At 40.6% G+C, this 18,104-nt stretch overlaps 1 protein-coding gene across 5 annotated transcripts in view; it reads left to right on the top strand.

Moving 5' to 3' along the window:
* LOC121290894 (solute carrier family 22 member 15-like) overlaps positions 1–18,104 on the top strand; it is a 73,375-nt gene that overhangs the window by 45,858 nt on the left and 9,413 nt on the right. For 4 of the 5 annotated variants that reach the window (XM_041211925.1, XM_041211927.1, XM_041211929.1 and 1 more), the window contains 3 exons: positions 6,483–6,603; positions 7,596–7,668; positions 17,139–17,327. In XM_041211925.1, coding sequence (XP_041067859.1) covers positions 6,483–6,603; positions 7,596–7,668; positions 17,139–17,327 — 383 coding nt within the window. The remainder of the gene's footprint in view (positions 1–6,482; positions 6,604–7,595; positions 7,669–17,138; positions 17,328–18,104) is intronic. The other variant, XM_041211930.1, reaches the window with a different exon arrangement.

The following is an 18,104-nucleotide window of genomic DNA, read 5'->3' on the forward strand; positions in this document are numbered from 1 at the left end:
AGCCAGAAGTGCCGAGTGGATGATCCATCTCTACTTCCACCGGAGGTCCCCAGCATCACAGATGCCAGTCTTCAGCCAATTTAATTCACTTCATGTGACATCAATAAACGGCTGAAGGCCCTGGATACTGCAAAGGTTATGGGCCCTGAAAATATTCTGGCAATAGCACTGAAGTTGTGCTCCAGAGCTTGCCGCGCACTTGCCAAGCTGTTCCAGTACAGCTACAACACTAGCATCTACCTGGCTATGTGGAAAATTGCCCAGGTATGTCTTGTACACAAAAAGCAGGACAAATGCAACTGCCCCATCATCAGTGAACTGCTGATCATCAGTAAAGCGACGGAAGGGGTCATCAACAGTGCTATCAAGTGGCATTTTCTTAGCAATAACCGGCCCACTAATGCTCAGTTTGGGTTCTGCCAGGGTCACTCAGCTCCTAACATGACATCAAGGCAGTATTTGACTGAGTGTGGCATCAAGGAGTCCTAGCAAAACTGGATTTGGTGGGAATCAGGGAGAAAGCTTTTCGCTGTTTGGAGTCATACCTAGCGCAAAGAAAGATAGTTGTGGTTATTGGAGGTCAATCATCTTAGTTCTAGGACATCACTGCAGATATCCTTGGGGTAGTGTCCTAGACCCAACCATCTTCACTGCTTCATCAATGACCTTCCTTCCATCATAAGGTCAGAAGTGGGGATGTTTACGATGATTGCACAATGTTCAGCACCTTTGTGACTCCTCAGATACTGAAGCAGTCCATGTCCAAATGCAGCAAGGTCTGGATAATATCCAGGCTTGGGCTGACAAGAGGCAAGTAACATATGCAACACACATGTGCCAGGCAATGACCATCTCCAACAAGAGAGAATCTAACCATCGGCCCTTGACATGGCATTAACATCGCTGAATCCCCTACTATCAACCTAGGGATTACCATTGACCAGAAATTGAGCTGGACTAGTCATATAAATACTGTGGCTACAAGAGCCGGTCAGAGGCTAGGAATCCTGTGGTGAGTAACTCACTTCCTGACTCCCCAAAGCCGATCCACCATCTACAAGGCACAAGTCAGGAGTGTGATGGAATACTGTCCACTTGCCTGGATGAGTGCAGCTCCCACAACACTCAAGAAGCTTGACCCATCCAGGGCAAAGCAGCCCGCTTGATTGGCATCCCATCCACAAACATTCACTCCTTCCACCACCGATGAATAGTGACAGCAGTGTGTACCATCTACAAGATGCACTGGAGAAACTCACCAAGGTTCCTTAGGCAGCACCTTCCAAACCCCGGACCATTACCATCTAGAAGGACAAGGGCAGCAGACATATGGGAACACCACCACCAGGAAGTTGCTCTCCAAGCCACTCACCATCCTGACTTGGAAACAATCACCATTATTTCACTGTCGCTGGGCTAAAATCCTGGAACTTCCTCCTGTACAGTACTGAGGGTGTACCTACATCACATGGACTGCAGTGGTTGAAGAAGGCAGCTCACCAGCACCTTCTCAAGTGCAATTAGGGATGGACTATAAATTCTGGCCTAGCCAGCAAAGCCCAAATCCTGTAAAATGAATTTTACAAGATTAACCCACTTAGCTATTCTAATCAATTAGTGCAAAACAAAGCAATAAAGGTTTAAATCAAGTAATATGTGCCATTAACCTTTACTTCACAAACCTGAATAAATTAATTTTGTGTTGCTGTTTTTGAACTTATTTGCAAAACTGATGCAAATAAAATTCAACCCTGTTTGTATTAAAATTGTCTATTGTTTTGAGTTATAAATGATGATACTTACATTTCAGACAACAAGAACCTGTTTTGGATTGTTTAACATTGTAACCCATTGGAACCCATAGGAGGTGCCTTTTTTGTAATGCCCATTTTATCCCTATTATCTCCCACAGGAGCCGCTTGCTGCCATGCATTCTCCTTGAGGCAAGAGGGCAGGATGGTCTTGGATGCAGACTACTCTACAACCACCATCAAAGCCACTCTGATCAGCAGATGGGAGGTATGCTTGTAATGGGGCAAGCCAGCTGTACCTGTTTCTGTCTTCCTTCTGAGCTATAAACCACCCACTGGAGAGAGTTGGTTCAATCTAGCTGCATATCCAAGAACTGTGGAAACTCACCTCACACTATGGATGAATTCCACTGGCAGTTATGCCTCAGAATCAAACCTGTAAAAATCTGATCAAAGAGCTCTTGCTCTGGCACGAGTGCTGCTGGGCTACAATGAATGGATAAAATAGCTATTGTATTGAGTCATACATTATTGCTTCTTTGATTTGGTAACTTCTGTTGCATTGGAACCTCTGGGAGGTTTATTTTTGTGATCCACATTTTCTCCCTATTATTTTCCACAGGAGCTGAGTGCCATCAGTAATTGTTTTTTTTTTTTCCCTTGCCTGTTTTTGGACAAAACTATTTTGATTCATGACAGTTGTTTTGCTAGTATCCCTTCAAATTTAAAGTGGTGTTTCCTTGTGAAGGATCAACAGGAGTTACACATATTCTGTGATTAAACACTACCAGTTTCCCTTTCTAAAACCGTGTACTGTCTTGAAACTGACTTAATTTGTAACTTTTACCTTTTTTGTTTGTTACAAATAATAACTGCTCATTTAAGGAAGAATAGCAAGTTGATTGCCATTCAATTTGAATGTCATTCAATTTTAGGCCTTAATTGTGAATGGAAAATTCAAGGCCAGTCTTTGTTGCCCAAGCCTAATTGCCCTTGAACTGAGTGGCTTGCTACACCATTTAAGAGGACAGTTAAGAGTCGACCATTGCTGTGATTCTGGAGTCACATGTGGGCCAGGCTAGGTAAGGATGGCAGATTTCCTTCCCTAAAATTAGGACATAAATGAACCAGGTGGGTTATTGCAACAATCGACAATGGTTTTGTGGTCACCATCACTGAGACCAGCTTTTCACTTCTAGATTATTAATTGAGTTGAAATTCCACCTGCTGCTGTGGTGCGATTCAAACCCTTGTCCCCAAAGCATTAGCCCAGGCTTCTGGATTACTAGTCCAGTGACATCACCACTGAGCCATGATCTCCCATATATCTATCAATAGAGCTATCTGACTTTTAATATTTTATGACTTCAGTTTACTAGCTGTATAGTGTTTTAAAACTTTTTGGGCACACAATTTGTATCTGTAGCAAGCTGATCACCCTCTTGGGAGAGTGTGCTGTGCTGCCAACTGCTCACACAACTTGCACGGTGCATCATCTCGAGAGTGGCATTCGAGCAGGCATCCTCTCCGGGTGCTGGAAGCACCTGAGCCAGTGCTATCCTGACGTCACATGGCCAATGCTCTTGACTTATGTCCATTTTCCAAATTTGGACCACACTGATCCATTCAACAAATGCACACATTGCTCATCAGTGACGTGGTGGCATAGTGGTATTGTTACTGTATTGGTATTCCGGAGACCCAGGGTAATGCTCTGGGGACCCGAGTTTGAATCTCACCATGGCAGATGGTGAAATTTGAATTCAATAAAAATCTGCTGACCATGAAACCATTGTCGATTGTTGTAAAAACCCATCAGCTGTCCTTACCTGGTCTGGACTACATGTGACTCCAGACCCACAGTAATGTGGTTGACTCTTAAAAACACCCTCTGAGCAAGGACAATTAGGGATGGACAATAAATGCTGGCTTAGCCAGCAAATAAAAAAAAAAGTTGCAAGAGGGCCTAACACTCGTGTTGTTTTAAAGGGCGAGGTACTCAACTTGCAGGTAGTGTAATTTTGAAGAACTTCTGCTGTTGCCAATTGTTTGAAGGTATTCTGGAGAGTTTGGAGGTGTGATCTTGCAAGGAGTGTTGCTGCATCATGGGAGGGAAGAGGGTAGGTGACGTCAACTGAACTTGCAGTCCCTCAGGGAGAATGGTGCAGAGGCTGCAAAGAGGGGAAGCTCTGCATGCTGCTTTCTGATAACTTGGAGCCAGACTCCTCCATGCTCCTTGACAGTGGCAGGAGACTGTTATTTTGGTGTACATCCCCATCAGCATTTTCTTGAATGCTGTACCAAGGATCTTTTCTGGTTTCCTTGAAGGAAAACTATTTTATGACCTCTCCTTCTGGTGAGCTGCTACGCAAACCACCCATTACCCCTGACCTGGCTGGAGCCCACTTTTGTCCTGTGACTCGCCACATGCTAATCCCAACACTATCCTTGCCATTATATATGTGCAGTGCCGATTATCAAAACTGGTGATTGCGAATGTCAGACGAGGTGACAGAGCCCTTTCATCAGTGATGTGCCATTGCCTTCTTTCATCCTCCTGAGGCTGCTGTGGCTTGGCAAGTGGCAGTTTTTTGGTATCTTAAAGCAGAGAATCAGAAGGGCAAAGTTGGGGTGAGGTAAGTGGGGTAGAGTGGCAAGTAAAGGTCCATGGTAACACCAGCTACAGTTTGCTCATTATGACAGCTGACAGGATGAGGATTAACTGGGAGCTGAGAAGGAGCATATGGAAAGAACATCCTTAATGTTCTCACTGATGCTGGATACCATGGGCTCTGTTCTAGCCGTCCTCAGCATGCAGAGAACTATTTATTTTGAAATGCTTGGGAGATAGAGCTGCCCTTGTCTCCTGCTAATTTTGCTCTTCTCCCTTCTCTTGTCTGTCACCTTGTCCTGCAAGAGGAAAGATAGAATGTTTTGCACTGTGTCAGGGCAATGTGCCAGCCATAGCTGAACAGCTGAAGGTGGAAGCATCAAGAGGCTGGCAGCATGATAGGTGCATGAGGTGAGGTGGAGTATCTGGATATAATGGATGAGTTCTGAGATTTTGTTTTTATTCATACGTGGGATGTTGGTGTCGCTAGCTAGGCTGGCATTTATCACCCATTCCTAATTGGATCATTTTTCAGAAACAGAGGTCGCAATTCATGACTTGCCTTCATTGGTTCCGGGGGCAGTAGGCAGCAAGGTGATGGAGAAGGTGATGGTGAGCTGCCTTCTTGAGCTGCTGCAGTCCATCTGGTGTAGGTACACTCAGTGCTGTTAGGGAGGGACTTACAGGATTTTGACCGAGCAACAGTGAGGAACGATGATTTCCAAGTCAGGATGGTGAGTAGCTTGGAGGGGAACTTCCAATTAGTGGTATTCCCATGTATCTGCTGCCCTTGTCCCTCTAGATGGTAGCAGTTATGCGTTTGAGTGCCAGAGACTGGTACTGGGTCAGTGATTAGGGTGTGTTGCAAAGAGCAGCATGAGAGGCAGTTGGAACAATAGATAGGAGATGTCATGTGAAAATGCATTCACTGACTTCGCGACTCACATGGGGTCACTAGACTTATTGTGAGGCACTGGTGCCAGGCCTTTGGGTCCAGACGGCGGCAATTGATCTCCTGGTCACCAGCTTTCAATCCCTTCTGAGTGTTTTCCTTGAGAGTCTCCAGGCATACCAAGGAACCTTGGCATCTGTCATGCTGCCTATGCCCACTAGTAAGACCTCCAGCACTGCATTTGAAATCCCTTGCTTAGAGTTGCAGCAATTGTTTTCAGCAACAGCCTCCTGTAATTCTGTGGAGTGTTCCTTTTAAGAGGGAATGTCTGTCTTTAAGAACAGAAGACTAACTGTGCCATGTGCTGTAGCACACACTGCTGAATTCCCTGTTGAGCACAGAGCAGAGGCAGCTGGCTATGTGGCAGACACTCAGCCCATTTCCACAATTAAATGAGGTGATAGTACCAAATCTGCATGCTGCCGACTGCCCCCGGAACCAATGAAGGCAGGTCATGAATTGCAACCACTGTTTCTGAAAAATGATGCACGCCAATTTTTAGCTCTATGTTTTCAACATACATCTAGATTTTCTGAAAATTAGGTAAACAATATGGCTTAGTGAAATTGTGAATTGTATAAATATTTAGACTGATATTTCCAAATCAGTAGTATTCCTATAGTGCAACTGTATTTACAGTTCTCAGCACCTAAACAATTGATATGTATTTCACTCTGGGAACATTCTACTGTTTTCCCCAATTTTGTGTTTCCACTGAAAGATGGCACCTGGTTCTAGAGCTTTTACTTTGTGCTATTTAACATTTTGTTTTTTCACTGTACATTCTTTTTCTTCCTTCTCTTGAAGTTGTTGATTTGTGCTGCAGTACAATTTAATCAGTGCCACTACCCATATGGCATGCTGTCTCGTTTCATTCCAGACAATGATGCCAAGACATCCACCTTTTGGAGAGTATCACAGCCTGATCCTGGCTTTAATATTGTTCACATGTACAAGCTAACACCCTTCAGTATGAGTCACAATGTCTTTAAAGGTTTCCTTTTTAGGAGTATCTTCCCTTTCCTTTTTATAAATCTAATTTCTTGTGTCTAAGTTGTTAATGCATGCAATTAAATTATATGTCCCTATATTGGTTGGATTTTTACTGAGAATTTTATACAAAACATTTTCTCTTAGTTCAGACTGGATATGCTTTTCTCTTTTTCAGGCACTGGACTATATTCTGTTGTCAACAGCCAATCTTTTTCCATTCTGGGTAAACTATCAATAAGTGCTGCATTTAATGTAGTCTATGTCTACACCTCTGAGCTCTATCCCACATCTGTCAGGTAAGTCTGAGATATGCGTGAAACCTTAAGAGTGACTGCAGGTATGTGTTTCTGATATCTCAGTTATGTTCAGATTTTCTCAGTTGTGCTTTTCTCTAATGCATTTTTTTAAAAATTGTTCTTGTGATGGGCATGACATCAGCAATCTCCAATTTATTTCCCAGAGCATTAAGTCAGTCATGTAATGTGAAATTGGAGTAATATGTAGGCTAGACTAGGTAATCTAATGTGAAATTGGAGTAATATGTAGGCTAGGCTAGGTAAGAGTGGCTGATTCCCTTCCTTGAAGGATATTAGTGAAATGATTAGCTTTTATAATGATCTGGTAGATCTCAAGGACACCCTCTGGTGCTAGAGCACGAACTACTAGATTTGTTAAATTCATTTTTATATTGAGGCATTTTGGAGTGTTGACTGTTAAATATGCTATATACATGCATGTTAATATTGCCGTACAGGCTTGGTGAAAGAATTCAAAATAAAAGATGCTTTGCTGTTGCCCCCCATGTATCATAATCTTTGGTCCTCATTTGTGCACAGCTTTGGGTAGGTCCGTGTTGTTTTAGTTTTTCCGCTAGGAATTCTTTCAAACACCAAACTGTTACAGGTCTTAATTTAAACCTTGTTATATGATAGTTGAATTTTTTTTTTAAATGGTGACAAACCATTGATTATTGCTTTGAGCCATTGCTTCATTGCTGTTACATTTCAGCTTAATGTCTGCAGTTTCTATATTTAGGGGAAAAGTCTAGCTTTCTGTTCGTTTCAGCAATTTTCAAAGGATTCAGAATATGAAAGCAGAATTCTGCCCTGTTCAAACAATTTTTAAGTTGCCAGAAATTCTGTGGTATTTGTTTACTAATGATGTGCTAGTCTGTTTTGAGGTTGCCTTGAGAATAGGGAGTGTATACGCAGTCATTCTGCATGTTGGTTTGTGATTTTATATTTCAGAATTTTGAGTAATTGGCTCTTCCTTCCTTGTTTTCCTACAGGAATGTTGGGTTGGGCATTTGTTCCATGTCTTCTAGATTGGGAGGAATCCTTGCACCCTTTCTTCCATCACTGGTTAGTGTGCAATCCCCTTGTGTCTCGTTAACTTTTTCCCACCCCCTCCCATGTTTTTTTTACCTCCACCCTTGGAGGGTACGGTTATCTGGTATTTGACTTCTTTTACAATGTATTGGGTTACAGTATATGCCTTCATCTCTTTGCTTTACAGTAAAATAATTTAATAACTAATGATATATTAATGAAATCTGATAAGTGTGCTGGGATATTTGTTCACGTTAAATATATAAGCACAAGTTGTTGTGGAATCTCTTTGGGCAGGATATTAAGTTCGGTGAGCGGGGGGATGGGGCCTGCTCACCTACACATAAAATGACGCGGCATGACGTTGGGTGGAACTCCTGACATCACCCCGCGTCATTTTAATTTTCAGGTTGGTGGGGGCACAGCCGAATCAGCTGTGCGCCCACCGACCTGTCAACGGCCAATTGAGGCCATTTAAAAACTAATTCAAATAGTTAAAGGACCTGTCCTTCCAACCTTAAGATTGGCGGGCAGGCCGGGAACCCTGGTGGGCTTCAGAAAAAGCATGAAATCTCATCCGTGGGTGGGATGAGGCTTCATGTAGGTTTTAAAAATTGTATTAAAAGTTTAATTAAAAGTGATGGACATGTCCCAACTCATGTGACAGTGGCACCGATTGGAGGCGCGCCCGCTCCTGAACTTCCCTCCGGATGGGGGGAAAATTCTTCCCTTAAGTGACAGCACTCTCCTATGTTTGTATTTATAGTTTTGACGTGCATTTTGGGCAACACAGTAGTGAGTAGGGTGATATTCGCTGGTGACAGACTAAACCACACCAAGTGACCACTTTCAACAGTGAGAACCATTATTTTTCAAATTTGATTTTCTGTCTAAACTAAATTACTACTGGGAACTAGAAATTGAAACAGTTTCCTTTGCATCAAATATAAATTAATTTGGAGTCTGCAGATTCCTTTTTAAGCTGGTAACTACTAGACACCAATAAGGTAGCTATTTACAACACAATCCACAACCTTTGTGCATTGAAAATCACTTTGGCTGCACTAAGTTGTTAAGTGAAACTGGAAACTGTTGGGGATATGTTTCTCCATCAAAATATTTTCTAGTTACTATTATTTTACATTGATAATCTGTGGTCCTAAAAACTTTCTAAAAATGAACAGAAATCTAGAGTTCCCTTTTAAGCTCAATATTTAAACCAAGTCATTGAAGCAGGAGGCAGCATGTCTAGCTCTGTTTGATGGGGTGTGCAAGGGATGAGAAGTGAAAACACCTTGAAAAAAGTCCTTACTGCCATGCCCACTTTCTCCCTCTCATGTGGAGGCACCTGGTGGGAGATAGGATCTGCAGAACTGCAAGGTGTGCCAGTCAGAGGAGTGATGTGCAGAAGAATGCTGTGAAGTCAGAGAGTGATGGATGCCACCTGAAAATAGTTTGTCACTCCCTTTCCCTTGGCCCAACAAGGTTATTACACCTTTTCCAAAACTGTATCAAGCCTTTGTAACGTTCAACCACACCTGTTTAGTTTGGGCAGCTGGCCACTTCTTCCCATTCACAGGAAAGACCATCCTTTCTGGTCCTCATCACTTCCAGCCCCCTCATGGAGATGACCCCCAGGGTAGAGCCAAAGAACTTGTTTTTGGGGGGTGTTGGAGGGAGGCTGGAGTCACCCTTCCCATGTTTCTTTCCATGTCCTTGCCTCTACTAGCCTTCAAGCAAAATTTCTATTATGACTCCTGCCGAGTCTCTAAGTAGAGTGCCTTCATTCATGTGTAGTGTAGGTTGTCATCATACCCACACTCGGTGATTGGTCAGGAAACCTGGAAGCAAGATGCTACTGCTGTGGCTGAGTTCAGGAGCATGACAAAGCTTGTTGATAGAACAAGCAGGTTCCTGACCCATTACTGGCTTTCTCACTGTGTATGGGTCTATTAAGATAAAATTCCACCCATAAACTTGGTTTTCTCTCCATGGGTGCTACCAGTTCTGTTGAGTATTTCCAATTACATTTGCTGCTTTTATTTGATTTCTAGCATGCAATGATTTCCTTTTGTATCCTGAGCAGTCATAAATAGTAGCATTTACATCATTCTCAGTAAAATGAAAAAGTATGGCCAGAATTGATTTCAAAAACTTGGAAACATTTTGCAGGTAGTCAAGTGTATGCTATGTAGTACACGTCATGCTGCCATCTGAAGAACAAGGGTGATATTTTCCTTTCTGTTATGAACAAAGTCTACATGAAAGTACTGGCCCAGATTTTGTAGTCAGCAGATGAGCAACAACACTTGCAGAAATCAATGTTGGCTTCATAAACTCTATTGGCACCATATAGAACAGGAGTCAGCCTTCCCACAGCTGGAATAAAATACCAGCTTGCGGATCCAATACCATCTCTGCAAGCATTGCCATTGATGATGCAGGAAATCATCTTGTGAAGTTGCTATGCTCCATGAGTTACATGTGCCTCCTTCTTTGTAATGCAGTGCTTTTACCAGTGTTGGAGGGCTACCTCTCATTGCAGCGCTATAATAATACAATTGCATAGGAAAATTGGATAACTTGCATGGGTTTAATTGTCAATTGCATTAGGTTATTTAGTTGTGATGGTCAGAATTGCACTGTATTTTCTACAAATGAAGTTTATCTGATTTGTAGGGTTTAAAAACATATATTTAATGTAATTGTTTAAATTTAATGACAATTTTTATGGATTTTTTTTAGCATGGTTATGTGCAACATGAGTAACCCTTCACCTTTTCAGTGTAAACATTCAGCTTTAAAAAGGCTTTTGTTTGTACAACTTAACAGTCTGGAATTTGTGGTAATATTAACAGCAAGGCTGTCAATGTCACCCTTATTACGGTGTAAAATTGAAAACAACTTTTGGTGTCTCCAAATGCACAGTTAAACAATCTGGAAGTTGCTATTAGTGATACCTTGCTCCTTCATAGGCTGCACTGTTGCCATTTGAACAGATGGAATCATTTAGAAATCACTCATTTGTCATGAACTTCAGCTACTTACACATTAATCCTGCTGAAAGAAGCAGGATAGAGTTAAGCTTTGCTCAGTCAGAGTAGTTAACGGCATACTAAATCATAATTACTGCTGAAACAACTTTTCTACCCTAAAAGCAAATTTTACAGGAGTGGAGTCTCATTCCCTCAGAAGAACATTTAAAAAATAGAGTCTTAATAATTACATTTAGTTTTGATATTTATATTTCTACCTTAATCCCATGTGTATGTCCCATTCTTTATTTTGATTTCTGTGCAATGATTTAAATATGGTTTACATTTCCTGCATTTTACTTCCTACTTTGCTCTCTCTGAGAATTTTCTAATCTGATTGGCTAATCAGCTTGTTTGTTACATGCATCGTTGCTCTATTAAGTTCCCCTGTAAGAGAGACCAAATTGAAACTGATGTCAGAAAATAAAATGTTTTTTCTCTCCACAGGTGCTCCCAGTCCTGTTGAGTGTTTCCAATTATATTCTCTGCTTTTATTTAGCAGCGTTCTATGAAATCAGAAACCTATGTTCTCAAACCCACGAAATTTTTGTGGGCAGTTTTTATTTGAAGTCAGTGGCAAGTGCTGTTCCTATGCTGCTGACTGCAAAATCGGGCTGATTTACTTTGTTGTTCTGAGTAATTAAGGTGTTGCAAATATATTCAGTATTTGGTTTAGATTATTTTGTACTGTTGTCCCTAAACAACAGCTGAGGAAAAACTTGTAGAGGCTGTTATTTATTTATCTTGTCAGTCATTTACGGCACAGTTTGAGGCCATTTGGCCCATTGAGTCCTTGCTGACATGTATAGCTGATTTACTTCCTTCAATTTAAGGCACGATATAGTTTTACTAATGCATCATAATACATTGGTATGACTGCTAAATATAACAATAAAAAATGACTTGTGGGGAGAAAATATTTGTTACATTCAACATATATTGCTTTCACCCTTCCCATTGGGCATAAAATATAGTTTGTTCCAGGAACATTATGGATAACTGGTTTCTGAAATTGTCACTGAAGATTTTCTCAGTATTGTCAACTCTTGGCGTATTCCTGAGATAACAGATTAGAAATGCCAGTGCAGATTTGAATCAAAAATATTTCAAACTGTGGCCACCTTTGGTGGCCAATTACATTGCCAGCTAAGTTAATTTGCTAGGTGAAAACCAAAGATCCAGCCAGTGGTCCACTTGGATTCCCTGTTGTTCATGTGCTTACACGAGTTTGTTCAATTGAGATGGAACAAGGGAAATGCTGACAGGTGATTCTGGCTGATAATGTGTTTGCCTTGTATTAGTAACTGGCATAAAACCAAGGAAAGCATTCAGATAACATTGTGACCCTGCACTGATGGAAAATGTTATGCATTAGAAGTACCTTTGCTTAACTAACTCAAAAAAAACACTAAAATGACAAGAGCATCATTCCCTTATAAAGCTATTAAACAAAAACAAAAGTTTAGGACAAGTGGGGAGACTTCTTCCTTGATATTGTTAGGCTTTAAATATTGCTTTATATTTGGGCAAAGAGTCAAACAATGGTTGCCTTAGATCAGAGGCTCGAATCTAGTATTGAGGAGGGGTGGGTAAGGAGAGAAGTGTCATGAAAGAATTTCACTGGGAATATTTCGAACACATGCTCTAATTTATTTTGAAACCTTGTGGGAAAATTTGTGTTGAAATTATGAATTATCCAAACATGCGATTATTTCCACACAAAGCTTATTGTGTTGGATCTTATTCTATATCCTTTAATTATTAGTTTTATGGTTATAACTACAGGATGTTGATTGAATTTACAGTAGAAAAACATCTCCAAGGCTTTTAATAGTTAGTACCTTAGGCAGCCAGTCATTGGAATATAAGTAAACACAGGTTCGTTTGTGTTCATTTTTGCTGTAATGGGAGTTCTTTGTGAATTCTAATTAACAAAAAAATAATTTTAGAATGGAGCAGTAATAGATGTAAACAATTACTTTGTACATCTGTAATTTTCAATAATACTTCTGAACACTTCATTAATACCTTTCAGAATTTTAATTTCCTGTGACATGACTCACACAACCTCTCTATCAATAAGTCAGACCAAAAAGCTTCACCTGTCACTGCATGTATCACCTTTGTCAATTTTCACGGAGTCTTTATGTTGAGTCAAATTTGCGATTATAGAATGTACAACGTTCAAGCAGAGCATCCATTCCATTAAGTTTATACCATTGTTTCATTCCAATAGTTACCTAACCTAATTCCACTCTCTTACTTGCTTCCTATATTCTTTTTATTGTTCCTCTTTTTAAAGCAGCTAGCTCATTACTTTTTTAAAACAATGGTTTAAAGCACAATTTCAAATTCTATCAAGCCTCTACGTAAAGATACTTTTCTAAACTCCCTTTTAATTCAATGTTTGTTCATATTAAAATTGTGCCATCTTCACACTGTCATCCTGAAAAAAAATTGTTACTTTATTTTAATTGTATTTGATATAGTTGTCAGGAACATTTGCAGCTAATTGACATTGAGGGAAAATATTTCATATTTCCTATGACAGGATTAGGATCCGTCCTGTTTCAAATTCAACCAATTGCACTTTTTCCTGTGCCTTCTCTCGTTTGACTTTAAATATGGTAAGAACAAACTGTGATAACTTTTATACTCGAGAGTTGAAACTATGTATCTTGATGAGACCATTAACCATGTACAGGGTCAAACTGTCTGAGGTGAAGCTAGGCCAGTTTATTAGAACTGTTAATTAAATAACCACACCTATGAGGTAACCAATTTTTTTGTTTGAAAGAGCAGATGACATTGTGTCAGTAGTAGGATTTCTTGAGTAACTTTAGATGGTAGGTGACAGTAGTCAGTTAACATCTGCTTGTCAATTTTGATTGACCATTCTGCATCCAGAGGAAGATCAAAGTGGAAATAAATATCACTGCTGCTGAGGATTGCTTTATTTTATATGCTTCAGCTGTTTAAGTCCATGTTACAGTAGTGAGCATGAAGCCCATTGTGAGTTGAGCTCATATCTAGCAAATCATCTCAATTAAAGAATCTTGAGAATGGTGTAATGAAATAATTTGTTCGTATGATGCTATGCAGAGTACGTAGATTCCCTGGATTCAATGACAGTGTCATGGGCCACTAACTGCACGACCCACGTGGGTCTCACCATGGATATCATTAAGGAAGACCAGGTCATAAAGATAGCAGGTGGAGGTACTGTCTTCCCTGGGGAATCTATATTGTCTGTGCAGTACTGCTTTGAGGCGCTACTACATGACTGAAATTTACACTCGAGGAACTTAAGAATTTTGAAGTGATTCATTATGTTAACAGATTTATGTACCTAAAAGTTAATTATTAAATTGTAATCTTAAATAGAATTTACAGCACCATATCTTAAAACTCACCTCGTGACCCATCGCCTCACAACTTGAGCTGACTCTCAGAAATTCTCTCTGTGCCCTTCAATTCTGCATAGAGGGGTTTTCTGTATGAGCTGCTTCTGTTCACACTCCACTTCCTTGCCCTTGCCTGATATTAGGACACATGGTGGTGTACCATCTTGCCAGCCAGAGGAAGTGGAGGTTCCCAGTGCATGACTCTCTATTGGAGAGTCATCCCTTTTTCTATTGTGGATTTAGCAAGGAAAGTATTGTATAGAATAATCTTGTGCAACAAGTATTTGAGTCAATTCATAGACTCTCAGGTGGCCTGCAATTTCCGTGATGTTAAAGAAGTAGAAATAGACAATGAGTGATGGCGAGAAAATGAGATTGGAAGCTCATCTCAAGATCAAATGTGACACCGAGGTTGCGAACAAACTGACTTAATCACAAATTATTGCCAGGGAGAGGGATGAAGTTGGTAGCTAGGGAACTAAGTTTAGAGCAGGGACTGTAAACAATAGCTTTGGCCTTCCCAATATTTAACTGGAGGACACTTCTGCTCATCCAGTACTGGATGTTGGATAGGCATTCTGATAATTTAGTAACAGCGGTGGTGAGGTGGAGCTAGATCTCATCAGCATACACATAAAAACTAAAGCTGTGCCTTTGGATGAGTTGATGTGCGGCAGCATGTAGATAAATAATAGGAGGCCAAGGATAGATCCTTAATGGATGAGAAATAATGGTCCAGGTAGAGAAGCCATTGCATGTAATTCTCTGGCTATGGTTAGATGTATAAGAATGGAACCAGGTGAGAGCAGTCCCACCCAGCTGGCTAACAGTGGAGAGGTGTTGGAGGTGAATGCTGTGGTCAACTGTGTCATAGGTTGCAGACAACACAGCATTTTTAATTTGATGTCCTTAGTTTCCTCTCAATTTTGTTTGTCAATATACTTGTGGTACCTCCTAAGGGGCACTTATTATCTCTTTAATTGATAATAGGTTGAACATAACAGAGGTAGAATTTTCAGCACAGAAATGGGGCATTTTGGCCCATCTGATCAATGCTAGTGTTTATGCTCCACTCAAGTCTCATTCCACGCTACTTCATCTAATCATACCAGCATATTCTTCTTTTCTTTTCTCCCTCACAAACTTATCCAGTTTCCCATTAAATGCATCTATGCTGTTTACTTCAACTACTCCTTGTGCATTTCACATGCTTACCACTATCTGGGTAAGGAAATTTATCTAAATAAGTTTACTTCGTACAATAGTTTACTCTCTACTGCATAGCGGCCTGTGTAATTTTTTGTGATTCAGAGAGGCCAGAAATGGACAGTGGCATCCCATTGTACTTCCAATGCAAATCCCACAATATGAAGATTCATTGTTCATCTTAAGACCAGTTGTCTGAAAGATTTTGCACATAAAGCAGGGAGATGTAAAATTTTGTTTTGTAAAATGTGCACACTTGCCTTTGGAAGCTAAACTTTATGGAAGGTATTAATAAATAGTATTGGAAAATAGCCCAACTTGCAATTCTCTTATTTAAACATGGGCAATACAACTGACTCCGTTCTTTAAACTATACCCATTCTTTGTCTCTTAAAAGCTTGGTTTTAAATTCCTGAAAACACCATTAAATAAATAGTTACATAATTGCAGGTAATGGATAACTGTAGCCCAGGAAGGTCCTGGTCTTTACTAAGTCAGCTAATCTCATTTGGAATGATAATATAGTACTCTAATTGACCAAAGTGCCCCTTGTAAAAATCAGCAAGGAATCTGCTGTCAATTGCTATAAAGTTACCCCCATCTGCATCAAATGCTTGCAGGGAGATAAGATCAGGCTCCAATACTGTTATGTTCCTGTTTTCTTCTCCTTCCTCCTCCCATGTCCAGATACATATAGGCCAGGATTTGATGTGGATGATGGGGGTCTCACCCATAGGATGTCAAATCATTAGGACCCTCAGGTTGCTTCCTTGAGGGAGGCCTAACAAAATTAAGTGCCTGTCTGGCACTTAACTGGCCAGCATTGGACCTTCCCTAGGATTTAAGACACCAAGAGCTGCCAGCCAATCAAAGATTGGCAGCTCTCCACTGCCGGCAGCACCATAGGGAGCAGTGGCTGCCGCTGGTAATGCTCTAAGGACTTCACCAGGGATTGCCGGTGGATCCCTGTTCACAGATGAGTGGGATGAAATATGGGTCGTGGGGAGGGAGTCGCTGGAGAGGGGAGAGGAGGTGTCAGAGGTGAGATCAGGGTGGTGACTTTCAATGCCCCCCCCCTCCAACTTCCCAATGCCGGGTCCCTTGATCAGACACTGGGTGCCAATGAATGAGGGACCCCCACAATGACATAGGCAAACCTGACGGGGTTTCCTGGGTAGCTTTTGGGAAGTACAGGAAAGCTGTATGACTCCTGTTTAATCTCTGAGCTACCACTAAATTCTAATGGGCATGAATAATTGGTGTCAAGTGGCTCATTAATGAGCCTAACTGAAATCCTGTTGCGAGCGGCAAGTTTCGGCCATCAGTCCCTTCCTTCCTCCAAATTAATTATGGGTGGGTATTCCCACTGCTGGTAGACTGACACATGGCCTCCTGTACAATTTAGTGAGTCCATTTGCCATTTTTCCCACTCCAACAGGCTTGATTAAATTCCACCAATAGTCTGCTGGCAATGGCTGGGATCAGAAATGGAGAATTTGGGCAAGAGACCAGAATGCTCCTGATATCCATAGAACTGTATTCCAACGGTAAACAGAAGTTCCACCTGAAGCCATACTCCCCAGTAAAGCTTCAAAATGCGATCCACATTGATCAGTTCTTAGCCATGTAGAGAAATGTTGTATCACATGGTAAAAATGAGACTTTGCACCCTTCAGACAGGCTGGCAGAGGAAAACTACAGTTATTAAAGCTATTTAGTACAGGGAATGTAGTTATTTTTATACTATATATAGTTACCACGTTTGACTTCTATAAGTAACACCAGTGTCATTTATATCTTCAGTTCAGTGTCATTCATATATTGTTGGTCAACTAATTTTCGTTACTGCCCTTGACAGAAATCCATTCATTGGTCAATGCATTTTGTGGTGTTTGGAGCTACTGGACTGCTAGCAGGAATCCTTAGTTTGTTGCTGCCAGAAACATTGAATGAAACTCTTCCAGACAATCTCTCTGACCTGCGCAATGTCACATATCGCCAGCTTGGAGAAGACGTAGTCTTGTTGCAGTTGCAGGAGATTAAAATGGTACATAATCTACATGAAGAAAGATACATTACTTTGATAATTGTTATCTGTTTCAACTCATGCCAAACTAAATCTTTCAGAAACTCCAGTTTTGAGTGAACTAGGCAGTTTGATCTTACTTTACAAAAAGCCTGATCTATAGTTACTTTGCTGCTGTGATAATGACATCTATGTAACAAACGTGAGGGGAAGTCTGCAGCAGTATTTTCTGCTAGATTTATTTACCCCTAGATATTTCTAAGTATTATTCTTTATGTCAAAATAATATTGATTTTATTTTTTGTGGGCCTCACGATTATCTTTGTCTTCAATCTATTTTTCACTGATGTCACTCTGGTAACATTAGTTATGGAGAGAGGCTACCTGACCCCAAAATGCCTCCATACATTTCATCAGGATCAGTATTTTGGACCAGCCTGAAAAATATTGTTTTGGAATCACCTGTCCCAGAAATGCTTTGCTGGTTTAGTACGATTACATATTGAGTCAGTACAGGGATTATTAGTGTTTGAGAACTTCAATCATGGAAATATGTAATTCTCTGTTGAATTAAGCTACTCTGGAACAAATGGTTCTCCCAATTAACCACATCATGGAATGGCTGATGAGAAGAGGAGATGTATATGGCAGGAGATGTATTGAAATAAACAACATTTTGTCACCTTTTTATTACTGAATAGAAATGCTATTATCCCCATAATGCCCATTTCTGCAGCAAAAATGTCCATTTCCCATTAAAAGGTAAGGGATCAATGTCAATTAAATCATGAAAACTCA

This window comes from Carcharodon carcharias, chromosome 18, assembly GCF_017639515.1.
Source record: "Carcharodon carcharias isolate sCarCar2 chromosome 18, sCarCar2.pri, whole genome shotgun sequence".
Taxonomy (NCBI): Eukaryota; Metazoa; Chordata; class Chondrichthyes; order Lamniformes; family Lamnidae; genus Carcharodon; species Carcharodon carcharias.